Source organism: Carassius carassius, chromosome 3, assembly GCF_963082965.1.
Source record: "Carassius carassius chromosome 3, fCarCar2.1, whole genome shotgun sequence".
NCBI lineage: Eukaryota > Metazoa > Chordata > Actinopteri > Cypriniformes > Cyprinidae > Carassius > Carassius carassius.
In genome coordinates, this window is record NC_081757.1 from 2,705,889 (window position 1) to 2,732,856 (window position 26,968).

At 36.9% G+C, this 26,968-nt stretch overlaps 2 protein-coding genes and 5 non-coding genes across 10 annotated transcripts in view; 5 read left to right on the forward strand and 2 right to left on the reverse strand.

Moving 5' to 3' along the window:
• Nucleotides 1-6,804: 6,804 nt before the first annotated feature.
• On the forward strand, nt 6,805-6,878 carry trnan-guu (transfer RNA asparagine (anticodon GUU)). Its single transcript has one exon. It is a non-coding gene; the product is annotated as a tRNA-Asn (tRNA).
• A 1,610-nt stretch (nt 6,879-8,488) lies between these two features.
• trnak-cuu (transfer RNA lysine (anticodon CUU)) lies at nt 8,489-8,561 on the forward strand. The gene has a single exon. It is a non-coding gene; the product is annotated as a tRNA-Lys (tRNA).
• A 76-nt stretch (nt 8,562-8,637) lies between these two features.
• On the forward strand, nt 8,638-8,711 carry trnan-guu (transfer RNA asparagine (anticodon GUU)). Its single transcript has one exon. It is a non-coding gene; the product is annotated as a tRNA-Asn (tRNA).
• A 448-nt stretch (nt 8,712-9,159) lies between these two features.
• Nucleotides 9,160-9,232, forward strand: trnak-cuu (transfer RNA lysine (anticodon CUU)). The gene has a single exon. It is a non-coding gene; the product is annotated as a tRNA-Lys (tRNA).
• Nucleotides 9,233-9,307: 75 nt separating this feature from the next.
• On the forward strand, nt 9,308-9,381 carry trnan-guu (transfer RNA asparagine (anticodon GUU)). Its single transcript has one exon. It is a non-coding gene; the product is annotated as a tRNA-Asn (tRNA).
• Nucleotides 9,382-11,068: 1,687 nt separating this feature from the next.
• On the reverse strand, nt 11,069-12,509 carry LOC132113625 (cornifelin homolog). Its single transcript, XM_059521483.1, has 3 exons — nt 12,313-12,509; nt 12,024-12,184; nt 11,069-11,330 (listed from the first exon to the last, which is right to left on the reverse strand). The coding sequence occupies exons 1-3, from the start codon at nt 12,422-12,424 to the stop codon at nt 11,130-11,132; spliced, it is 474 nt and encodes a 157-aa protein (XP_059377466.1). The 5' UTR covers nt 12,425-12,509; the 3' UTR covers nt 11,069-11,129.
• Nucleotides 12,510-15,021: 2,512 nt separating this feature from the next.
• LOC132115962 (RNA-binding protein FXR1-like) overlaps nt 15,022-26,968 on the reverse strand; it is a 30,231-nt gene continuing 18,284 nt past the window's right edge. For 2 of the 4 annotated variants that reach the window (XM_059524429.1, XM_059524412.1), the window contains exons 15-17: nt 23,955-24,053; nt 17,499-17,593; nt 15,022-16,501 (exon numbers count right to left, since the gene is read on the reverse strand). In XM_059524429.1, coding sequence (XP_059380412.1) covers nt 16,391-16,501; nt 17,499-17,593; nt 23,955-24,053 — 305 coding nt within the window. In that variant the 3' untranslated portion in view covers nt 15,022-16,390. The remainder of the gene's footprint in view (nt 16,502-17,498; nt 17,594-23,954; nt 24,054-26,968) is intronic. The other 2 variants (XM_059524421.1, XM_059524438.1) reach the window with 2 other exon arrangements.

The window sequence follows — 26,968 nt, forward strand, 5'->3', positions numbered from 1 at the left end:
TTCTTCATAAATGCTCCAATGCTATAACCAGTCTTTACCTCTAACCCTAACCCACATCCTTACTTTCACCAATGAAATTGTCTCCGGGGTGAGATTTATGGTGATTTTACAACTTAAACACATCTGATTGGACATTGTGTTTAAGAACATCAATGAACTCTACAATAACACATTTGAAATAAAATCCTTTGTCGCTCTTCACAGTGCAAACACAAATATGCAGTGGATCTTTGCCAAATATGTTTCCTCAACAAGCTATTACAGCTTTGATTGGTGGAGCTAAAAGTAAATCAATGCAGTATGCCTACCATTTACAGTAGAAATGATGTTCTGGTTAAAAATGACCGTAAGCAATTTACGTGCTTAATTAGCTGTGAAATGGCAATCGATTAAGAACTCATATTTAGTCTGAAGGCAGACCATGTCTCTTTCACTTTCTCTTAAATATATCCATCAGGTCAGTGCATGCATCTTTGCTGCTGCTTTAGTGGTTTCAAAACCCGTTTGAGACCAGTTTGTATCGTCTGCACTTTCACCAATACGGTGTTTTTCATCACTTTGATATTATCTGGTAGTTTATTGTTGTTTAACCCACAAAATACAGTTAATTGGTGACTGTAATTGAAGAAGTTCTGAGAAATATATTGTACGACATTTGAAAGTAGAGGCGAGTGTGTAGCCTATGCATTTGCTGTAACTTGTTAAATGTGTAGGCGACTATGACTTTAGGATATAAAAGATCTAATCTTTACAAGATTTTTTCACTGCTAGGACAGATTACTTTTCCTTTTACAACTTTTATCAATTATGTTTGTATGTCTGGGTCTCAGGTAGCAATAATTGCAAACAAGTAAGGCAAAGTAAAGTTAGTATGAATAATGAACGCTATAGCATTAATTTGGATGTTTAAGTGCATTAGTAGAAATGTAGACGTACGTTATATATAATAAGTTTGAGTAACATCAAAGTGTTCCTTAGGAGTGTAGTGTTTTTTTAATTTTAACATTTTATTAACTGTGTTGCAAGCCCAGTGGCGCTCCATGTCACCTGTAGATCGTGGTTATTCTTTGTTATGACAGCCAATCACGTTCCCGGCTGCAACCATGAAATTTATGTTTTAGCCAATCGGCGCTCGTATCGCAACCGCGAATTGGCCAATCAGCGCTCGTATCGTAACCGCGAATTAGCCAATCAGCGCTCGTATCGCAACCGTGATTCCGCCCAGTAACAACAAGAAATTGACCAATCAGCGCTCGTTCCTCAACCGTGATTCTTCATAGTAACAAGTTATCAACAACAATTGATAACGTCAAGAACCCCCGGAGACTTGCGGATCACGGCTGAAGAAGAAGATAACGGTCATCGATTAATTTCTAACCAACATTTGCAATGTAAGTGAATCTTTTATCAATAAAAAAGTAACACTTACAACACTGGTGCACAAATATCCATTATTTTATACTTAACGAATGCACAGATAATCATGAGTTAAAGTAAACGAATGAAGGACTAACTTAAACCATTAATTAATGATTACTACATCAGCAACTAATAAACATTCTATATGTTTCATAGATAAATTAATAAATACAATTTTATTAGTTAAATTTACTTTAATGTATTAGTTCCTTAATAACATTATATTAACTAATGACGTAAATGTATATTTTAATTACTACAGTGGCCAAAGCTATTTACTTCAACTTCCAGTTGTCAGCTTTAATTAATCATTAGCTAATGATTTTCAAAGGAATCATTTTATGACTTTACATGTTGAGGTAAAGAGCTATTAACCAATTGTTAATATGTTATTGTGGTTATGGATTTTTTTTTAATTAGTCATGTACCTCAACAAGTAAAGTTAAAGTAATAACATAATGATATCTTTACAAATTATTATCTAATGATTCATTAATGATATAATTTTACACTGTTAGTTAATATAATATGTTATTAAGGAATGGATACATTATGACACATTTAACTAATAACAACAATTTATTGATTTCTTTATCTATGAATCATGTGAATATTTGTATTCACTGATGCTATCAAAAGTTCCTAAATTATCTTTCATTTTTAATTATTTTTTTCATTTTTAATTATTTTTAATTATTTCATTTAAATTATCTTTCTTTTCATTTCGCAGGGTTTACAATTTTTTTTAATATATATACATATATCTGAAACTAGCTGAAATATCACCTACAACTTTTTTTGTTTAGTAACCTGACACCTTCATGACTAGCTTATCTTGGTTATAACATAAATTATTAGTTGTGATTTACGTTTAATTCTGAATATATATTAGGTTGCTTAGTATGTTACATTGGAATAATTCATTTAGCAGAAACAAAGCAATCATTTTTTATATCGGTAAAATCATTTTGTATCAATATGTTGTGTCAAACAATTTGTCTTTTACTGTACTTTAGTAAGTAGCCATGTAATAAGCGGGATAATATGCAGTCATTATTGTGAATAAAATCTGACAGGCTGACTAACAACACCCTGTAATAATTCCACAACACAGTAATCCAGTAGAGACCTGATTTATTGATATGACATTTTAACATCAATCTAAAAACAAAACAAAGAAAGAAAACATAACTATGGGCAGATATTATCAATGAACATTTAGACAACACAAAGCAAAACAGACTAGGAAAGGGAAAATAAAAATAAGATCACACAATGAAAACAATCTTACATTAATAATATGTATCCTGTTGTAATTTGCAGGTGTTTCGTTGGGGCTCATAGTCCTGCACAGTGGCCTGACTTCAACCGAGTGGTGGAGGCCATTTTCACAAGGCTCTGTGCTCTCTACCCAAACGTGGTGCGCTGTGACGGAGTGAGGGTGTCCCGCTTCACTGTGGTAGCATGTTGTGATGAGTGAGACCACAATCCAGCTCCCAGAAGTGAACGCTGCAACAGTCACACAATGGTGAGTAAATAAGCATTGTCACCGCTAAGCCTAAACTTAAAGCAGCTATGGGCTGATGTTACACGGCAACTTTTTTTGATCAATGCTGCTGGGCAACTTTGGTTAATATTGCCATCAACAGGCAACCAGGTAAGACACAGAGCGCAAGATTGATCTGAAGTATCCAGATTGAAATTTGTTACCCATTCTCAGTGGGGAACGTACCCAAGAAACAATTCTCAAAATTTTTTGTATAATCAGCCTTAATGTAACCATGGCTGCTTTGCAGGTCTAGAAACAAATCAACAAGAGTTCAACATCTGTTTTCTTCTTCATTATGAAAGATAAGATTTATGACATGGATCAGCTGTCTTCAGCAGACTGCAAGAATCAAGAATCAATAATTCATAATACAATGTTAATCTCAATAAAGTAGCCATTTCACAAAAGCAGTAATACATTAGACGACTGCTAATGTATGTAATGTATGTAATCTCAGCTGTGTCATGCTGCTGCGTCATAGTCATGACAAATAGTAGTTGATCTTTTGTATTGCTTAAATGTTTATTAATGTTGGTTGTTTTATGTTTCCCAGGTTCAGCAGGCGTGGCAAGTCACAGGAACAAGAGATTTTGAAGCAGGGTATCCAAGCCCCAGACGCACCCATGGCAGGACCCGAGACGCTTCCTGCAGCTATGCAGAAAGGACCAACTCTGTATCCAGGCAATTTGGCTGAGCCTCACCTTTTTATCCTGCCACCAAACACTGCTGGGAAGGCAAAACTTAAGGGGATGTCGCAACCCCAGGCCATCTCCCAGGCTCCAACATCACATCAAGGCCTTCCTGTCATTGCATCAGCACTACTCATCTCTCTCCCTTTCATTTTACCATCTGTGCAGCTTCCTACAGTGAAAGGCACTTAAGCGCCATCCTCTACAGGTACCTCACAGGTGATGTTCTTCAACCTCCCATTACCTTCAGCTTTGCAACCATCAGCTCAGACACAGATATCCGGTCAAGATGTTCCTTACTCAACTCAGCAATACAGAAAGAGAAAACTGGAGAGGGAGCGCACTGGAACTGTCACAAGAAAATATGTGAAGAAGACAGACATCATTCTTTTCAGAAAGTGTAACAAAGAGAGAAAGCCACCATCACATCTTCAGTACTTTGGCAACTGGTTCTGCAAAGAGTCTGAGACTCAATCATATGGTGACTGGAGGGCTGTGCTGCAGGAACGAGGTTATAGATGAAGAAAAAAGGGAAATGGCAACCCTCCAGCTTCTTAAAACTGCTATTTCAGCACGTGATATTTTTATTTGGTAACTTAATGTTTGCTTTATAGTGAAATTTACAAGTCTCCAACAATGACAGCTTTCTCTAAAATGTGTAATTACTGTGTGTTTCCTCTGCTGCATGCCTCTGTTGGAAAAATATTTGATACCATTATATATATATGGTATGTTTATGTTTTTATTATTATCATTATTTTGGTTTTGGTATATTTGATTTACTATTTTTTTAGGGGCGAATATGTCATAATTGCACTACTGTGGTCCATTTTTGTTTTGATTTACTTTTTTTGGCTAACATGTCAAAATTGCACTACTGTGGTAAATGTTTGTCTTGGTTTACTATTTATTATTTTCTTAGTCTGATGTCAAAATTGCACTGCAAATGTTTGTTTTGGTTTGATATTTATTATATTTTTACACTGATATGTAAAAAGTTTACTACTGTGGTAAACATTTTTGGTTTACTGTTTATTATTTTAAAAAAAGTTGCCGTGTAACATCAGCCCTTAGCTGCTTAAGTTTAGGCTTAGCGGTGACAATGCTTATTTACTCACCATTGTGTGACTGTTGCAGCGTTCACTTCTGGGAGCTGGATTGTGGTCTCACTCATCACCTTAGCATTGGTGAGGATGCACTCTTGGATGTACTTGTGAGCACATGCTACCACAGTGAAGCGGGACACCCTCACTCCGTCACAGCGCACCACGTTTGGGTAGAGAGCACAGAGCCTTGTGAAAATGGCCTCCACCACTCGGTTGAAGTCAGGCCACTGTGCAGGACTATGAGCCCCAACGAAACACCTGCAAATTACAACAGGATACATATTATTAATGTAAGATTGTTTTCATTGTGTGATCTTATTTTTATTTTCCCTTTCCTAGTCTGTTTTGCTTTGTGTTGTCTAAATGTTCATTGATAATATCTGCCCATAGTTATGTTTTCTTTCTTTGTTTTGTTTTTAGATTGATGTTAAAATGTCATATCAATAAATCAGGTCTCTACTGGATTACTGTGTTGTGGAATTATTACAGGGTGTTGTTAGTCAGCCTGTCAGATTTTATTCACAATAATGACTGCATATTATCCCGCTTATTACATGGCTACTTACTAAAGTACAGTAAAAGACAAATTGTTTGACACAACATATTGATACAAAATGATTTTACCGATATAAAAAATGATTGCTTTGTTTCTGCTAAATGAATTATTCCAATGTAACATACTAAGCAACCTAATATATATTCAGAATTAAACGTAAATCACAACTAATAATTTATGTTATAACCAAGATAAGCTAGTCATGAAGGTGTCAGGTTACTAAACAAAAAAAGTTGTAGGTGATATTTCAGCTAGTTTCAGATATATGTATATATATTAAAAAAAATTGTAAACCCTGCGAAATGAAAAGAAAGATAATTTAAATGAAATAATTAAAAATAATTAAAAATGAAAAAAATAATTAAAAATGAAAGATAATTTAGGAACTTTTGATAGCATCAGTGAATACAAATATTCACATGATTCATAGATAAAGAAATCAATAAATTGTTGTTATTAGTTAAATGTGTCATAATGTATCCATTCCTTAATAACATATTATATTAACTAACAGTGTAAAATTATATCATTAATGAATCATTAGATAATAATTTGTAAAGATATCATTATGTTATTACTTTAACTTTACTTGTTGAGGTACATGACTAATTAAAAAAAAATCCATAACCACAATAACATATTAACAATTGGTTAATAGCTCTTTACCTCAACATGTAAAGTCATAAAATGATTCCTTTGAAAATCATTAGCTAATGATTAATTAAAGCTGACAACTGGAAGTTGAAGTAAATAGCTTTGGCCACTGTAGTAATTAAAATATACATTTACGTCATTAGTTAATATAATGTTATTAAGGAACTAATACATTAAAGTAAATTTAACTAATAAAATTGTATTTATTAATTTATCTATGAAACATATAGAATGTTTATTAGTTGCTGATGTAGTAATCATTAATTAATGGTTTAAGTTAGTCCTTCATTCGTTTACTTTAACTCATGATTATCTGTGCATTCGTTAAGTATAAAATAATGGATATTTGTGCACCAGTGTTGTAAGTGTTACTTTTTTATTGATAAAAGATTCACTTACATTGCAAATGTTGGTTAGAAATTAATCGATGACCGTTATCTTCTTCTTCAGCCGTGATCCGCAAGTCTCCGGGGGTTCTTGACGTTATCAATTGTTGTTGATAACTTGTTACTATGAAGAATCACGGTTGAGGAACGAGCGCTGATTGGTCAATTTCTTGTTGTTACTGGGCGGAATCACGGTTGCGATACGAGCGCTGATTGGCTAATTCGCGGTTACGATACGAGCGCTGATTGGCCAATTCGCGGTTGCGATACGAGCGCCGATTGGCTAAAACATAAATTTCATGGTTTCAGTCGGTAGAGCATGAGACTCTTAATCTCAGGGTCGTGTGTTCGAGCCCCACGTTGGGCGCAATGCTTTTCACATCTTATTGTTTGAGGCGCAACATAACGAATAAATAGCTATGACGTCACCAAGGGGCGCAACGCTGTCTCTGTGGCGCAATCGGTTAGCGCGTTCGGCTGTTAACCGAAAGGTTGGTGGTTCGAGCCCACCCAGGGACGTCTATCTTTATGCTTCATATCACTGTCATCTAGCTGTGTGATCCAACAAAGTTTTGTCCATTAAAATTTTTTAGAAAGAGTTTCGACCAGTGAATTGATTCTTCTTAAATGCTGCAATGGTCTAACCAATCTTTACCTCAAACCCTAACCCACACCCTTACTTTAACCAATGAAATTGTCTGCGGGGTGAGATTTATGGGGATTTTGCAACTTAAACACATCTGATTGGACATTGCGTTAAAGAAATCAACAAATGTCTATGTCTGTGATTGGCTACATCACTGAACTCTGCAATAACACATTTGAAATAAAAACATTTGTCACTCTTCACAGTGCAAACACAAATATGCAGTGGATCTTTGCCAAATCTGTTTCCTCAACAAGCTATTACAGCTTTGATTTGTGGAGCTAAAAGTCAATCAATGCAGTATGCCTACCATTTATAGTGGAAATGATGTTCTGGTTAAAAATGACCGTAAGCAATGTACGTGCTTAATTCAGCCCATTGAGCGCCAAGTTGAAGAACAGGCAGAGAGTTCTTCAAGAGAGCAGCTTCCATAGCTACAGCATGACAGGCAGAATGTTCAAAAATAAGTTTTACAGTTACATGTTTATCATGTAATTACTAAGAAAATACTACATTTGTATAAAGTGTACAATTAAAAAACTGCATAGTCTTCACTCTTCACTTCTTTTAAACTTTCAAAAGTTATTTAAAAAAACATGAATATTTATGTCAGTTAATGCGGTGCGCTGTCGGCCTTTCTACGTAAAAATATGTCAAATCACATAACGTGAATGTCATACAGTCTCTTGCTGGAGAAAAAACAAAAGAAAAGAAAAAAAAAAAACAAAACCTTGAAAGCGTACAGAGCCACGGAAGAGACGTTTCTCAAGCGTTTTCCGTGAGCGCGATTCGAGACGGAGTGGAGACAGACTAAAGGCGTTTCAATCATTCATAACGCGTCCAATCTCGCAGTGGAGCACGAGCTCAGTGATTGGCTGTTGTCCAATCTCGCATTGACAGCCGATCCTGATCCAGAGACGGGCTGTTAACTGTAAGGTTGATGGTTCGAGCCCACCCAGGGACGAACAGCTTTTGGATTTCAGTCAGAATCATTGCTGGAACTATAATAGCATTAATTAACCAATTTGGTTACAATGTGTTTGTTGTTTACAAGGTAAATCTCCCTTCTCGTTTTTCTTTCCTTTTTTTATTTTGTAAATGCATTTTAACTGGCACAATGCACAATTAAATTATTTTTATTTTTTTATTTATTTTGATAGTTGATTCTTCTTAAATGCCATTGTCTGCAGGGTGAGATTTATGGGGATTTTGCAACTTAAACACATCTGATTGGACATTGCGTTAAAGAAATCAACAAATGTCTATGTCTGTGATCTACATCACTGAACTCTGCAATAACACATTTGAAATAAAATCCTTTGTCACTCTTCACAGTGCAAACACAAATATGCAGTGGATCTTTGTCAAATCTGTTTCGTCAACAAGCTATTACAAATTTGATTTTAGTTTTTTGATAATAGTTTTTTTTTTTTTTTTTTTTTTTTTTTTTTTTTTTTTTAACCATTCAATAACTGTGTTGCTAGCCCGGCTAGCTCAGTCGGTAGAGCATGAGACTCTTAATCTCAGGGTCGTGGGTTCGAGCCCCACGTTGGGCGCAATGCTTTTCACATCTTAAAAAAACAAAAAACATAACGAATAAATAGCTATGACGTCACCAAGGGGTGCAACGCTGTCTCTGTGGCGCAATCGGTTAGCGCGTTCGGCTGTTAACCGAAAGGTTGGTGGTTCGAGCCCACCCAGGGACGTCTATCTTTATGCTTCATATCACTGCCATCTAGCTGTGTGATCCAACAAAGTTTTGTCCATTAAAATTTTTTAGAAAGAGTTTCGACCAGTGAGTTGATTCTTCTTAAATGCTGCAATGGTCTAACCAATCTTTACCTCAAACCCTAACCCACACCCTTACTTTAACCAATGAAATTGTCTGCGGGGTGAGATTTATGGTGATTTTGCAATTTAAACACATCTGATTGGACATTGCGTTAAAGAAATCAACTAACGTCTATGTCTGTGATCTACATCACTGAACTCTGCAATAACACATTTGAAATAAAATCCTTTGTCGCTCTTCACAGTGCAAACACAAATATGCAGTGGATCTTTGTCAAATCTGGTTCGTCAACAAGCTATTACAGCTTTGATTTTAGTTTTTTGATTATAGTTTTTTTTAACCATTTAATAACTGTGTTGCAAGCCCGGCTAGCTCAGTCGGTAGAGCATGAGACTCTTAATCTCAGGGTCGTGGGTTCGAGCCCCACGTTGGGCGCAACGCTTTTCACATCTTATTATGCGCGTAAAATAACGAATAAATAGCTATGACGTCACGAAGGGGTGCAACGCTGTCTCTGTGGCGCAATCGGTTAGCGCGTTCGGCTGTTAACCGAAAGGTTGGTGGTTCGAGCCCACCCAGGGACGTCTATCTTTATGCTTCATATCACTGCCACCTAGTGGTGTGATCCAACTCAGAGACAAATGTGTTTGTTTTATACGACTGCCATCTAGTGGTCTAATAAAGGGACTACAATCACAACACACGTCACCATCGTCTCTGTGGCGCACCCAGGTACGAAAGTTGTTTTTCGAAATGAATGATGAATATTCCTGAAAATTGCGCACGCAATAGAGAAATAAGCCTTGTGGTGGCCAATGCCTATTACCTCGTATGTTACGCTGTTGTAGTGTATATTAAACTAAGAAGTCCATTCTCAGAAATATGAATCGAGAGTGTATGAGGACAATCAGGGTGCCATTGCTTTAGCAAAAAATCCTGTGTATAGACAACGATGTAAACATGTGGACATTAAGTACCATTTTGTGAGATCTGTGATAAAGGAGGGCAGAATTAGTCTGGAATACTGTCCAACTGGTGATATGGTTGCAGATGTGCTAACAAAACCAGCAACAAAGCTCAAGTTAATGAAATTTAACTCATTTATGTTTGGTGTATGAATTTTGTACTTTTATTGAGATGATGAACTGGAAATGTTGAAATAAAAATGTGAGAGCAAGTGGGGGTGTTGAGATTTATAAATATTGTGCTCTCATTTATATTTGGTTTGTTTACCTTTTATTTATTTTCCTTGAACCAGGCAATCATATTGCAGAGTATATGTCATGTGACCTAATCAGTGACTGAATGAATGCACATGTTTCTGTTTAAATAAAAGTGCGCCAGTCTGAACAAAACTGGTTGATGTGAAACAGTAATCCTGTTGTCTGCGTGAGTTACTCTGCTAACAGTATTTTATTTAAAAATATTTATTCAAAATTATAAATACTACAATTATTTTTATATCTTATATTTTAAGTCAAATAAGCTACAACGTATTTTAATTTAAGGTCTATGCCTGATAGAAGAAATTGCTTGGCGTTACATGACCGCTCCCTGGTGGAGGATATAAAATATTACCTTAAAGGGACAGTTCACACAAAAATAGTTAATAGTTAAAAACTTAATGGCTTTACTTAAAAAAATGATTAGGCTACCAGTTACTGGTCTCTGTTTTCAGATCCGTGCTCTTTGCCAGATGAGTATAGATCAGTAATAATTAGTAAATGCTGGAGATGAAAAGGATCATCTTACTGTTTGCAGAGTTTTTGCTAGAAATAAGTGGGAGTGTTATTATTTAACACCATGTGTGGCTGAGAGGATTTGCTTGTTACTGCAATTACATGTTGGCTACATATCAGTTTTTTTCTGCATATTAGCCCCATGACTCTCATTAAACTCTCCACCTGAGTTCTGTGTTGACACAAGACAAGCTAACAGCCCAATCACACACACACACACACACACACACACACACACACATCGTCATGTTAACCCTGGACATCCACACGTCTGTTTTTTAGCATGTTATATTGAAAATGACAATGCTGACGCACAAATGAGAAATAACCAGTCTTATGAGGAAATATCATTTATTTACTTATATAGGTGTTGCTACACCCAATCCTTGCTCTCTCTATATTTTATATATATATTCATAACTATATTTGGCAATGTGTCTATAGAAAATGTAAAAAATGTGATTAGTAAAAAATAGTGGCATCGTTAAACAGGTAAGCTAGATAAAAATATTAAAATGACATCTGGACAGATTTTGCTCTTTAGGGAGCTTGAGGTTAAAGCAAGGCAGGTGTGCTCATATGCACCGAGGCCGTCAGTATGGAGGATTGCCGGGGTTCAGAGGCTGGTAGGATGCATTGATGGATTGAGTTGGCTGGTTGAAAGCTTGCGGCTGATGGTGAACCGTGTTAACGACCACCATAGGGTTTCGTCGAGCCTTCAGCTCTCTGGCCATCTGACACCAGACGCACAAAGTGCAGCAGAACACTGTACAGCAGTCATCCTGTATCGAGCCCTTCATCAAAGACAAAAGAACATCAAATCTAGTCAAACTAAAAACTAAAACATGAAACTGAGTAGTCATTAAGTGGAGGGCCGTGGAAGTATTGGCCAATCAAACCTGGTACTATTTTTGAGCCATGCAACATCTAAAAACATCAGTTTGTAGTTCTTAAACCGGAGGAGAATTTGAGTTTTTGAGGAATTTCAGTTGGCAAAATAAGGTGTGTGGTTAACATTACTCCAATAGACTTAAATATGTTGTTCTTCTGTATAACTTAAATACAGTCAAACCTCAAATGTAAATGCTGAATTCAGTGTTTATTTTAATTACATGAGTTTATATAAGCACCAGAATATTTTTTCCAATTCATAAATATTTTGTAGTAGTTGAACTGTGTTTATAAATATATATTTATTTAGTATTTTAACCTAGGTCCCTAAACAAATCGTACCACTAGAAAATTCCACTTCTGTATGTATTGGGGTTTCCACAAAAAAAAAATTAAGCAGCACAGTTGTTTTCAACACTGATGATGATGATAATAATAATGTTTCTTTTGCACTGTATCAGCATAGAATGATTTCCGAAGGATCATGTGACAATGAAGAAGCTGAAAATTCAGCTTTGCATCAAAGGAATAAATTACAGTTTAAAATATATCACAATAGAAATCAGTTATTAAGTGTATAGTGATGCTGTATTTACTTTAATTTGGAATCTCTCTCTCATGGCGCTCCTCATAGAGAGTGTAATAGGATGCAACATGCCACCAAAGCATAACTCCAGCAGGGGGAGACAGAGACACTCTCCAAATTCTTCACTGGTTCTACACATGAGGCAGCATGGACACCAAAGCCCAAAGCAACCTGCCACAGGAAAACAGATGGCGTGCAACAGCTCACATCCTCAAACACCGTTTATTCTTCTTATTACATGCAAACACAGACAATAGTCTGTAGTGTATATTTCCCGCTTCTCTCCACCCCACACTTACAGATGCCCATGTCATCACAGCAGTCACACAATCCGGTGCTCCACAGGGTTGAAGTCACGTTAGTCGTGCTCACCATCATGCCTGGCTGGACACTTACAGCTGTATGTGCCATGATGAACTGACCTGAGAAAACACATTCAAAAATCCAGACAAATCAGAATGCTTATCTTACACACACACACACACACACACACACACACACACACACACACACACACACACACACACACATATCCCTTTACATTCTTGTTGGGCTACAAACATAAAATCACATCATATGACCAAACGCATAGGATATTTGAGAGTAAAAAGCTTTTATCTGTGAATCAGCCCATCTAAAATTGAGCGTTTACTGTGATCTTTTTTTTAACCTCCGAGCCTTTCGGAGTCTGTATCTTTTGCAAGGAAACGTCTAAATTGAGGTCTATGCACTTCCTGAGATGGAAAGAAAGGGTTTACATTGCATCACTTCAAGAAAAACAGCAAAAAAGACAGCTAAAAGGGTCTGCAATGATCGAGCATCTCCTAGATCGCAGTGAAACCTGATCTGGTCTGAAAAAGAAGAATGCCTTCTCCATGTGCACCTGCAGGTCCAGTCCCAGCCCAGCACACAGAAACACAATGCAAATATACCAGTGAGTCAGTGACCATTGAAATGAAAGCATTTAAGTGATGTCAGAGAACTGGTTTTTCATATTTTCCCTCTCATTTTACTTGTAAATTGCTTCTGGCATTTTGTTTCATGGATGAAATTTTTTTTTTTAAAATTTAGTGTAATGCATTTGACAGTGAAGATTGCGAGAAAAAGATTTTTCAAATCTAAAGAGGTGCAACTAAAGTCATCTATCTACATTTGCAAATTTTACTTGACATGCTTGAGAATTTGAGTAACAAAACACCAATGTACTTTTCCAGACAAATTTGTTGCTGTGCCACCAGTTTAAAATCTATTTCAAAGATAATCCTAAACCATCTGATATTTTTTTTTTTTAAGAATCTAATATCAAAGCCATCAGATCTAGGAACAGTACAGTACAAATTGAATACTGCTGAAGCGACTGACGCATATTATTTAACGAGTCTAGAAGGCGGTGTACTTGCCTGAAGCCTGCGTTCCTGACGGTGTGAAGTCTTGTGTGTGTCAATGCAGAGGGAGGAACTGAAAAAAGCCATCGCTTTAGGTGGAGCGCCAGTCTGTGTGACCACAGGAGGGTACAGCAGAGATGAGGACGTCACTCAAACCCAACCCCGCACTACATCAATGCAGATTTAACACAGAAAAGCAGGTGCATTTCCATTGTGATCAATGAAGAAAAAACACCCACTGAATTTCATTAGTCATATTCATCATTTTAGTATCCTTGAGATACCATTACACTTTTAGATTCAGGGCTTTTTTCCCCTTCATATTTACAATATATATATATATATATATATATATATTAGCTTTCACAATTTGAACTAAATTAAAATGAGAAAACTATCTGAAATGTTTTTAAGTATTTTATTTAAAGTAACAAAAAAGCTTTTTAATGGTCTTCATTTAAATTTTAGTTCACTGTAATAACCCGGTTATAAACCACTTGTAAAAGGTGGCATGATAATATTAATATACCTTTACAAAATCTTATTTTTGCTATACCCTTATTACGTAACACATCCTGGAATAAAACCGGTCTGGAAGCAGTGAGCAGAATAAAGCTTTGCTGAATGCACAGCGTAAACACTGCAATGTGCTCAGTTAAACTCTGCTAGCAAAATGCAGGTCTTGTTTTCCGTGACATCTGAACCTGGGATCAGGTTCTAAAGCTCTGGGTTTAGTTTAATGAACAAAAGCAAACACAACCAGTATTACAGTGCAGCGTTGACCAATCAATCCAGTAAAATTAATTCTGCAGTCAGCTTCTTTATAAAGTTAAGCAATATGATTTGAGAGTCTACAATGTATGATGCACTCTCACATGACCATCATAGTTTGACTCAATCATATTGATGAAATAGCCAATATTATTTAGCAGTGGTAAGCAAAACATGATTTCCCTATGTTGGTAATAAAGGAGCAAAATATATAGGAGCCTGACTTCAATGTTTTGTTTGTGGTAAGAAAGACAATTAACAAACATTAATCTAGAATAAAAACCCAGGTAGTTTCAAACAACCATATTCAACAGTTAGTGCATAACCCTGATGATTTTTTCCCTACTACAAAATTAAGAAAACAGACACCCAATAGACTCCACCCAAACATGAAAAGTCTCATTTATTCACCCTCGTGCTGTCAGGTGTATCTGACTTTCTTCTGTGGACAACAAAAAAGAGGTTTTCCAGTTAACTGAAGTGGATGGGCCAGTAAAGTCAATGCTTGAAAAAGCACACCAAATGAACATGATAATGATCCCTACAAGTTCAATGCCTCAGAGATGGATTATTTTTTTTAAACATCTCAGTTTGTCAACCAAAAAAGACGGAGATGGAATAAGGGCGAGACAACGATGAGAACTTTTTTTGATTTTGGGTGAAGCATCCCTTATAATAGTTAAATAATTTGCTTGACTATTTTTTCTCTTATTATAAATTTACTAGGAAACATGCAATATATATATTTTTTTTATATACACTATAGTTTCACATCCTGTTCTCCACCACTTTCACACAAAGTGCAGACAAACTGAAACCAGACTGAAGAAAAGAAACCAAGCTACACACAGGTGTCATTCCAGAAATAATTTATTTCACTTTCATTTGAATCTTTTTTGTTTTTCTATGATGTGGAAAGAACCAAAAAGAGAAGGAAAAAAAATAACATTTGAGGGCAGGAACCAAGATGACCGTTACAAAGTGAGAAAACGCTCCATCTCCTTCAGATCTCCCAGCAGAGACAGAAGAGGCTAAAACTCCATTCGACCAAACTGCAGTGTATTACAATGCTCTTTAGATGCACGTGTGTGTGTACGAATGCATCTGTCTCAGTGTTTCTGGCTTTATCTTAATAAAGTTTCACTGTGCCTTCTAGACCATCAAGACCAATCATGGACACCAGAGGGTCACCAATCCCCTCCTGCCTGTCCTTTAGCTATGGGCCGGAAGCTTTCCTCCCGCCTCCCTTCCACGTACAGCGAGGAAAGAGATGCTGAAATACTTAAGATTACCAACACTCTGAACCTGTCCGTTCATTAACATCTCTCTCTAGCTCCGCCCACCGACACTTGTGCTGCTTTCTGCCCTGAAGAGACCGAATCCATTCGGGATTCATCTCGGATATGGAACGTTCCTCCCCATTTATATGCTCTTGCTGCATGTCTCACCAACAGGACACACACTTGTACACACACAGATTAAACGCCTTTCACATAATGACCTGTCCTTGGACAAACATCCTAACTTCATGTTTGGCATTAATTATTTGATCCTCCCCCCACCACCCAAATCCGAACCCCTCTCAATCCTCCGACAGGAACCATCTACTTAATCCCATGAACAACGCAAATATTAAGAAAGAAAAAGAAAATACTCAAGTTTATTCAAATTCAAGGCACAATGTCTCTAGGTTACCCCTTTTTGCCCTTAAATTCAGAGTACCACAGATAGAACTGTCAATCACTCATAAGAGGCTCCGCCTTCAGCCCATAGCCTCTCTGCTAGCCCCGCCCTCTTTTAGCTAACACTGTAATAGAGATGCGTCTGTTTGGGAGTGTTTCACAATCCCACACCAGTGAGTACAAATGATCAAAACGAACAATGACAACAACAACAACCGCAAAAAAAAAAAAAAAAAAAAAAAACACCCAAAGAGTCACGTCCTGTTTTCAGTTGTCAGAGATTTGAGTCATATCCTTCAGCTCATTTTTGGCAAGCTTGTGTTAGATAAGCACTAAGTACTGATAGAGAAGATAAACAAACACCATTAGGTGTGGTTTAAAGTAGATGCGTTCATCTTTTTTTTTTTTTGTATCATTTTCTTCTCGTAGACTTCGATTTTTCATTCGTCAGTTTAAAGGTTTACGTGAATGCAAGCAGGTACAGAGTTCGCCGTGTTGTCTCGCTGTAGACGTGGGTCTTGAGGGGGCGAGATGACTTTTTACGAGACCCCATTCACCAGGGCTAGAGCCTCCCCGGGCGAAGCTACGCCATTGCTAGGGGAGCGTTTCGGAGCAGGGCACTCTTCCTTTCTCACGCTAGTCCCGTTTTCCTGAAGAACACAGAACCAAATGCAGTTTAAAACATTGTTCTGAACCTAAACCTCATAAAACTGTTTCTTTTACCCAAAGCAAAGCCTTAAAACAATTGATGATGGTACAGTGACTTTACACACACACTGACCTATTACTAATTTATTAAAAAGAGAAAAGACACAGACGAAAAACAAAAAACTGAACTAATATTTAACTTATGATTTATTCAGTTAAGGCTGCATGATTCATTGTAGTAAATTGAAAAAACGCAATCTGGGTACAATATTTCAATTATTATTTGCAAATGCTTTTACAGCAAAATATTAGTGCATGTAATTTATTTTATAACATTAAGAAGTACAAAACATATGTAAAAACTAAATTTAAATATTAAGCAGAATGATAACCACCATAAAAAAAATATATAATTATTTCATAGTCTCATTGATATATAAATCACAAATTGTTGGCCAACTTTTGCAGCTCTACAGGCCTAAAGCTTTTTTCTCCTCTCAATAAATTATTTAAAATATATTAAAATAAAAGATTTCTTCCTAAATCATGCAGTCTTAATCTGAGGGGTGTGTTCTGTGTTGTAGTATTGTAGTTGTTGACAGAACTGCTTGCGGTTCCAGCAAACCCATCGTTTTATCACAATTTAATCAAGTTAAGCACATCAACCATAACTCCGTCAAAAACAGCTAGAAGCCTTGGAGTTATGATTGATGATCAGCTGACTTTCTCAGACCACATTACTAAAACTGTCCGATCCTGCAGATTTGCTTTATTCAACATCACTCTCTATTCTAATTCCATATAAAAAAAAAAGTTAAATATATTATTTAAAAGCCCTTGCTACGTGTACTGTGTTAAGCTAACTGAGACTTGTTATAGCACTTATATATCATTGCTCTTTTTGCTGTTTTTGATTGCTTCCACTTCGTCTTCATCTGTAAGTCGCTTTGGATAAAAGCGTCTGCTAAATGAATAAATGTAAATGTAGTGTTTGCCGACCTTGGGATGGGATGTGTGCTGGGTCACCTCGTTCTTCACCGGGAGATTCTGTCTGCTCTGGGAATCGGCACGAGAGATGAAGTCAGCAACGGTAACTATAAAAACAGAGAGAGCCACAGCAGTCAGGTCGAGGGGGAAAAAAGCAGCATGTGATCAAACAAGTGGAAAAATCCTATAACCCGGAGCAAGAAAACAGCTCTTTGGGTCACATTTATATCTTACACCTTCTGTAGACTGTGAAATTAATCTAATTTAAATCCGGTCAGCAACAATCCCACCCAGCCCCTTCGCTCTCTCAACAATTACTTCCTGTCACTCTCTACAAATGCTGAATAACAAAAGAAAAATAGCCTTAAAAGTTGTAATAAATGTTCTCTCTCTGTAGTCCCTTGCTGTCAGTTTGAGAAGCGATAAGAAATCCAATAGTTGGTGTAGGACGGAGTATGTTGTTTAAAAAGCTAAAAACACTGTACAGTTTTACAAAGCCTTCATTATAATGCACAAAAGAAAAAAAAAACATTAGCCTGTAACCCTCCGTGTCCCTGAAATGATTGTTTTGTTAAATTAAGCTGATCTTTAGACTAACAGACGAACAACCCACTGCATTTAATAAATTAATTGGGTTGATTATCCACAGTGGGAAGATCAGGTCTTCAGATAGAAGAATGAATTATGAATTAAATATTATTTCAAATTTCAATTTCATATCATCTGAGTATAAGAAAGGAATTTAAAAGGATGTATCAGTATTGATTTAATTTATATAGCATGACAAGACAATTATCGTTACATATTATCTGTCATGCAGTTGATAAATGACATCGCAATAGGCTAATATGTCTGCCATTTTAATTTTTATGAAACTTTAAATTTTCTTTCTACTACATTGGAAAACATATGTAACATCTGGCTCTTCTCAGTATGTTTAATGCACAAGATATAGTACTTCCTTTCCCCCTATAGTTGGCAATATCCCAACTTTTGTAGCATAAATGCTTTATTAATAATTTGGTCTTTTTAAAACACTGTTTTAATGCATTAAGCCACACATTTTTACATGAAGCGTTTTAGAATGTCCCAATGATTCATTTGTGAATTTGACTGGTCCAGAAGATTAAACTTGCAGCAGCTAACATCTCGTGATTCAATAAATCAGACCTAGTGAGTCAAGATGATAAAAATACTGTGCATTATAATGAAGGATTTGTGAAACTTGTTAAAGTTTTTAGCTTTTTAAACAACATACTCCGTCCTACATCAACTATGCACAAGTTTCCTATCATGTTTGCCTATGAAAGACGATTGAACCAATCAGATTAGGTTAGGGGAGGGGCTACACGTGCAGGCTGCAGCCGGGTGTACTTGTCAATTTTTCTCCTTCTCTATGGAATTATATTTGATAAAAAAAAATGAACGTAACTTTATAAAACTGAACGTAACTTTTTCAGAAACGATCTAAAATATGCCAATACAAAAGAAGAAAAACAATGAAAAGATTTTGCGTACAAAGTTTTTCGTTTGGTGTTTTGACCAACTTCTCGTAGGAGGGGCTTATCAGTGATCTACTCTGATTGGATAGTGAGGTTTTGATGGACATGTGCTCTCAGACCTGGAAGTACAGACGTCACTCAGTGGCGTGCATATTTTAAAGATGAGCTCTCTGGAGAGACACGGAGCGGCATCATCTTCCTCGTTGTGAATGACAATAATAACCCGCAACGAACTGTTACACACTGTAACATGAATCAAACTTGTATCGATGTTACTTCAGTAACACAAGCTTACTTCAAGCTGCCTTGAAGGACAAGCGGAGAAGGAAGACGATGCCGCTCCGTGTCTCCTGAGAGCTCATCTTTACAGACTGATACGATCGAAGGTCAAATATTATTTACATATTTAGTAATACAAGGCACGACGTATTGCAGTGGTTCTCAACCCGCGGCCCGCATGTGGCCCGTCACGAATTCAAATTCGGCCCGCCATTTGCTGAATAAAAAAATAAAAAACAAAAACTTTCCGTTTTACAATTAATTTTATTTTTTACATTAAAAAATTTAAGCTACTAATGAAATATAAGCTATATCCTAATGTTTTTATGTGAAATTATTTTGTTTTTCACATTATTTTCAGACATGAGCAGACTCGCATAACATTACGCATTTAACAAACACATACAAGCGCGCACTTTGGCAGAATTCAATTCAAATAGTCATCAACAGCCATTAGTTAAGGTAAAATTGAGCATCAGAATGGACAAATTTGTTTTTAAGGGAGAAAAAAAGAAATGTGTAAAATACCAGGGTCATGCTCCCGTGCGCGTCTTACAGACTGCCTCATACTTTCTGCGTCCGCGAGACCGATATGGACTATGGAGGTAAATCAGTAGCTAAACTCGAGAGGTTGAAGATCTGAATGTGAGAACTTGTCATATTAATATTTGTATTTGTAAATTAAAATTTACACTCACAGCTCTGATGTGAAAAGCTGAATCTTTCAATTTGCACACACAGACAATGATCAAAACACTCGTGTTTTGAATTGGAAGTTGTAGATTAATAGTCACAAATGTGTAGAATGACATTCACACAAAGAAAATTACATACACACGTTTACGACATATTTACTTTTGCACTTTACTTCAGTTTCGCTGCACAACGTCAAGTCGGCACTTACAACCTCTCAGATCTGGAAGTACAAGTTCAAATCCTAGCGCTCTGACTTTTGCTACTCTTTTTGCGGTATTCTGTTGCAAAACTCACTTGTGCACTTGTATATGCAGATGTGAGAGAGCAGAGCTGGGGGCGGGGCTTTGGTGCGAATGAAGACATTTTATTGGTCGATGCCCGACCAATCAACAATGCCAATTGTTTTCACTGAATATCCTTAGCTTTGACAGGATTTTAAGACACTGCATTCATTTTGCCATTCAGGTATTATCTAGTAGACAAATAATGCAACATATTTTATATGTATATCCCACTGCATATCACTCTACCAGAGTTGCAATATAATGCTGTTTTTATTATTTTTATGTGTTGTAAAAATAATTTTAACTTCTTCATTGGGTTAAATTCCCAATTTGCTTGTCAGTAATGAACCTTTTTAAATGCAACATTATTATTATTATTATTATTTTAATAAATGTACATTAAACAGCAAAACCTAAAAAATAAGCACTTATGACCAGAAATACTGTTTTGAGCAACTAGTAGAGCTAAATACATGTATTTATTAAACATCAACAAGGCCATCTAGTGTTTAAGCAATGGAATTGCATATGAATATTATCTTTCTGGCCACCAAATGCCTCTAATTTAAAGTGTGCCTCTTTGCACAGGAATTTAAACCTAAATACTGCAGTTATTGTAGTATAAATAATAACCATATTAGAAAATGTTATATTTCAAATGGTCATTCATGGATCATAATTATTGCGCATATTATTTAGTACCATGATCTCTTCAAATTAACTAAACAGGACTGAGTTAACATGTAGTACAGTTATTTTATTGGTTAAAAGTTACACTTAATTGTTTAGTCACATTTAACTGCCAAGGAGGAGTATGAGAACTAGAGTTGTGACGTTCGCGAACGAACCGATTCTTTTGAACGGCTCATAAACATGAACGATGGGAGCCGAGTCGCGGCTGGAGGGGAGCCGTTCTTTCTGTCGTTCTTTTTTCCTATGCGTGTTTCACACAGATGCACACAAATGAGCTCCTCCGCGAGACAGAACAGTTATAGGGGGAGGGGCGCACCCAGCGCAGGCCAACCCTTTATAGCGTGATGATATTAGTTATTAGTTGTGCATGTTCATTGCAGCCCACTTTGTTATTGTTCATTGACTTGAAGGGGCTGATGTCCTATTTGCAAAGTTTACAGTAGTAATAGTATGTAGACATTTCCATTTTATTTATTCTAATTTTATCTACTTTAAATATTTTTTGTTTTCTATCAAAATGTTCTTGTGTGATAATGTTCTTGTGTGAAAGTGTTTGTAGTAAAAGCTGTTTTGCACAGAAATTCATTGCAGCCGGCTTTGTTTTTGATGTTTATTTGAGTAGGTATTGTATGAATAACATAAGTCAACGTAGCTTTACACACACACACACACACACACACACACTTTGTACTAAAGGTAAATCCAAAATAGTGATGTCACTGTCTAAGCAGAGGGATTTGTGCAACCCTATGGAATATAGTCCACACGTGACAAACGAGGTAATAATCAATATTTCAGAATAATTCAAACTCAGATATTGGTGTGTGATATCTGAGTTTTAATTATTTGACTACAAATCTCACCTCATTTTTCCTCCCAGTAATTATTTCCAGGATAAACTGAGATGCCCCCAAGCTGGCTTCTTGAAACTGACTAAATATTTAAAAAGAGCCAAAAGAGCCGAACGGCTCTTTGAAAGGAACGGATCTTCGCGATCCGGATCCCCTCAAAGAGCCATAAATCCCATCACTAATGAGAACATAATGCTGTTCCATTTTCCAGTATAAAATGCTATTGTAAGGCATAGTCATTAGTCAACGTAGTTATCCATGCATAATCAATGCACTTTAAGTGTTACAAATTACTGGAAATCGCTGCAAATATAATGAAACTGCTGTCTGTCCCAATTAGAACATTTCAAGCATATTGACAATATGTGTAGTTTAGTACTATTGATAGCTCCATGAACCACGTGACCGCGTGGCGGTGAGATCAAAGCATGCGAGTTTACTCTGCAATATGCAGTGGGATATACATATAAAATATGTTGCATTATTTGTCTACTAGATAATACCTGAATGGCAAAATGAATGCAGTGTCTTAAAATCCTGTCAAAGCTAAGGATATTCAGTGAAAACAATTGGCATTGTTGATTGGTCGGGCATCGACCAATAAAATGTCTTCATTCGCACCAAAGCCCCGCCCCCAGCTCTGCTCTCTCACATCTGCATATACAAGTGCACAAGTGAGTTCTGCAACAGAATACCGCAAAAAGAGTAGCAAAAGTCAGAGCGCTAGGATTTGAACTTGTACTTCCAGATCTGAGAGGTTGTAAGTGCCGACTTGACGTTGTGCAGCGAAACTGAAGTAAAGTGCAAAAGTAAATATGTCGTAAAAATGTGTGTATGTCATTTTCTTTGTGTGAATGTCATTCTACACATTTGTGACTATTTATCTACAACTTCCAATTCAAAACACGAGTGTTTTGATCATTGTCTGTGTGTGCAAATTGAAAGATTCAGCTTTTCACATCAGAGCTGTGAGTGTAAATTTTAACTTACAAATACAAATATTAATATGACAAGTTCTCACAATCAGATCTTCAACCTCTCGAGTTTTGCTACTGATTTACCTTTATAATGGACCGCTAGGTAGGCATGACGTAAAAATCGTCATCGGAGAGTGTGTGCCGAGGCTCTGAGCAGACGACCGCGCGGACAGGTGCGCTTGGTCAGTAGGCTTCAAAAGCACAATTGCACATGTGCAGGCAGAGTGAAGAAGCTCATTGCTACTCGAACCTGTGCAATCCGTCAATAAATTAATATAAAGACAGCAATGTGCAATAATTCTGGGCAACTGTTTGTTTGTTGCAGAGTGAACTCGCTGTCTTTATATTCATTTATTGACGGATTGCACAGGTTCGTGCCTATTTGGGTTGATTTGAAGTCTGCGTCCGCGCTGGCCATGTCCGCGTTTGGATTGCTCATGCGGAAAGTATAACACAGGCTTTACAATCGCAACTTCTTTGTGCTGTTACTCCTTTCGAGCTGAATCTCACATAATTGGTTTGCTCCCGACAGCATCAGGTGCTTTATTTATGGGGAGTAGAATTATTTATTTATTCTAATGAATGTAATAGATTAGATATCATAATATTTAGGCTATAATATAAATCAGGTTGATTTGTATTGGTGATGTAATATGTAAATTATATGCGTGCGGCCGAGAGACTTAACCTGGACCATAGTGCGGCCCGCTGGAAAAAAAAAGGTTGAGAACCACTGACGTATTGCATACAAATCACCGCGAGAGCTTTCCAATATGCGCGCCGAGTGACGTCTGTACTTCCCGGACAGAGAGCACCTGTCCATCAAAAGCTCACTATCCATTCAGAGTAGATCACTGTTGAGCCCACCCCCCACGAGAGGTTTGTGTCAAAACACCAAATGAAAAACTGCGAAGCGTAAGCAAAATCTGTGGCATTGAATTCAGAATCCACGATTAGCGAAAACGAATCTTTGAAAAACATTAACAAAAGAATGAAGCATATTTGAAGAGCCTGTTAAATTTGTGCGACTGAGTTAATTTTTTCATTTTCATTGTTTTTCTCTTCTTTTGTAATGGCATATGTTTGATAGTTTCTGAAAAAGTTACATTCAGTTTTCTTAAGTTACGTTAATTTTTTTTGAAGCAAATATAATTCCATACTTCTCGACCCCTTCCCACTCTCTCACTTGGCTGTCTGTCGCGGCTGGTGGAGCCCTCTTCAGGACGACTGCCTCGGGTGCGACGCCGGCGGCTTCTATTGCGGCGCTGGGGCCTGCCCTCCTCTTCTGAGGGAAATGAGCCAAGACAGAGAGAGCATGAGATGCAACGGGATCAATTTATTTTTAATTTATCATCTGAGGCATTTCTACGAAATTTCCATCAAGCAATGTTCTTTGATGATTTTTTATGACCCCAAGGCTTTCCTATTCTTCCTAATCTTTACTGAAGAATACGGATACCGTTGTTTAACAAATGTAACTTTTTGCTTAAAATCTGATCAATGGCTCTGTTGTACAAGAGTGGCTTTCAGTTGGCATTACCTTGGAAATAAATGTGATGCTCTTTCTATTCCTGAGACAATTTTAGCTCATTGAGCTAAAAAAAAAAAAAAAAAAAGATAAAAATATTAAAATCTTTAAAGTAGGGCTGGGTTTTGACAAATTTCTACGGCTGATCTGAATATAATTTTTTGAGCTTCAAAGCTTCGGTAGTAATCAACACCGAATATTCGAAGCTTCGGCGAGAGGTAGGGGGGGGCATATTCTTCTCTCTAAAAAGGCAGGAACGTCTGTGTATATCTGATTGTTTTTTTATTATGTTGAGAACCGTTCATTTAATCACGTGTGGCGGGTGTGTTGCTGAGGACACAAGGGAGTGTAGTGCTGCATTTTGGTGCAATATGAACACGCGATACATTCAGAATGAATAAACTTTTAAAGGGTCATGAAACCCCAGACTACTTATTCTAAGATTTTAGCAGAGGTGTTTGTGTTGCACATCATAGAAGACAATGTTAGCATCCGCTTATTTTAACTGTTGGAGAAAATTGGTTAATTTTAAGCTTTTTTGCTTCATTTTCATCTTCCGGATTTAGAATCTACATTGTGTTGACGTCACGATTTTTGATGTGGCAATGGACTATAGTACATTGATGACGCGTCGGTGTCTATTCAATTATTCATGAGATTGCGTGTTTATCCTATGAGAAGACGCTTTGCTTAATTATTCACAACAGCATGTGTTAATTTGCTATGAAAGACTCATCAGACTGTGAAATGACATCGCACACATTAACAGAGAAACATTCATGGACTGCAGAAGAGTGTTTGTTTTTTCTTTGTAATAAGAGTTCGGCACAAACGCGATTCATTCACTTGGTGTGTAACCGTTTTTATAGCTCTGTGACACAACCTGTCAGAAGGCTATAAACGCCACAGAATAATATATATGTCTTATTTGTGAGTCGCTTTGAATAAAAGCGTCTGCTAAATGACTGAATGTGTAATATGTTTTCGATGCAGAGTGCAAATGGCTGTGCATTTATTTGTGCTTTTAGCTCGATGGGAGCGAAATGAAACTTTCTGAACGCAAAGCTTTGTGTGCTGTCTGTCTCTCCTCTTTCTTCCCCCTCCCCAGGTCTGCTGCACACCACGCCCACTTTTTTAGCATTTTTTAAAACCGTGGTAAGAACTAACCTGTGCTGAAATGGGGGGTTTCATGACCCTTTAATAAACTACAGAACAGCGCGAGCCGGAAGCAGCTGGAACGGACACTCCACTAGTGATATAAAAAACACAGGTCTGATAAAAGCAATACTTTTAATATTGACAAATTGTTATTAGGCTGATTGGAGAATGTGTGTGTGTGTGTGTGTGTGTGTGTGTATACAAACTATATTTTTAATACTTTAGGAAATATGGTTTCGAAAAATGGGACAGTATGATCAGCCAAATGTGGGACAGTACTTCAGTCAGTCAAAAATGTGTAGGGGCTTGTTTTTTGGGGCAAAATGATTATTGCAGGGTTTTAGTGTTGTTATGCAATATTAAGAATGCTGTTACTGCAGATGCGATTATAGATGATGATGATGATAATGGTGGTGTCTTGACATGCAAAGGACTGCTTGTTTTTAGAGATGTAATGAGTTAACCTCTGTAGGTTTTTTATTAAGGTTGTTCTCAAGGTTTGTGCAGGCTTGCTGCTAGAGGTTTTCAAAAAGACGGTTATGATTCTGTGTTTGTTTAGTAAAAGAGAAAGCATTAGGCAAATTGGTCTTAAATGTTTTTAACAGCAGTTCACTGCACTTTAATTGATTCTGAATCAAGGCTGATCTAGCCTAAAGTTAAGCTTAACTTAACCTAAAGCCTCAACTGTAGTTGTATATTTGGCCTTCAAATAGGCCTAGGTTATGCCTGCTGTGGTTGTATGTGTTTGTTGAACTAGAGAACAGTCAGGAATTCTATCTACATAACATAACACAGGTCTATGATAATAGTTGCTTAATGTCTTTATAGTAAATGCATCAAAACGATCATATTGTATTATTTGTCTGATGATGTTTGATTATCCATATTTTATCCATCCATAACCAAGAGAAATACTAACTTTTAAGATTTGACTATTCTACATGAAAGGTGACTTTGGCCTTTTATCATAGACTTATCAGTGTCCCACATTAGGAAGCTTGCAGATTTTATCAGACGACTTGCACTAAGATCACTAATGTGTCTATGATTTATTTTATGAATACGGTATCCGCATTTTCTCTTGTTATTTATTTTGGACACATCCTGGGGTTTTTAAAATGGTATTGGGTGTGGATTTCATGTTTTGGCAACACAACGCAATATGTCACAGAATTAAACCAAATGTCCCACATTAGGGCAATTCAGCCTACTAGGTATACTACTTACAGAACTCCCACACAGCTGAGGTCTTCTGCATTTAAGTCAAGCACACGCACTCTAACGGCGCGGCTGTCTAACTGTGCCTAGAACGGCTTGCAAACGTGCAGCGCTATACCACACTCACGTGGAAATTAGGGCTGGGCGATATGGAGCAAAAACTATATCTCGATATATTTTGCTATATCTCGATATACACATCCTGGGGTTTTTATCTTTTTGTGCTCTGGTGAACAAACACACAGAATCATAACCGTCTTTTTGAAAACCTCTAGCAGCTAGCCTGCACAAAAAGC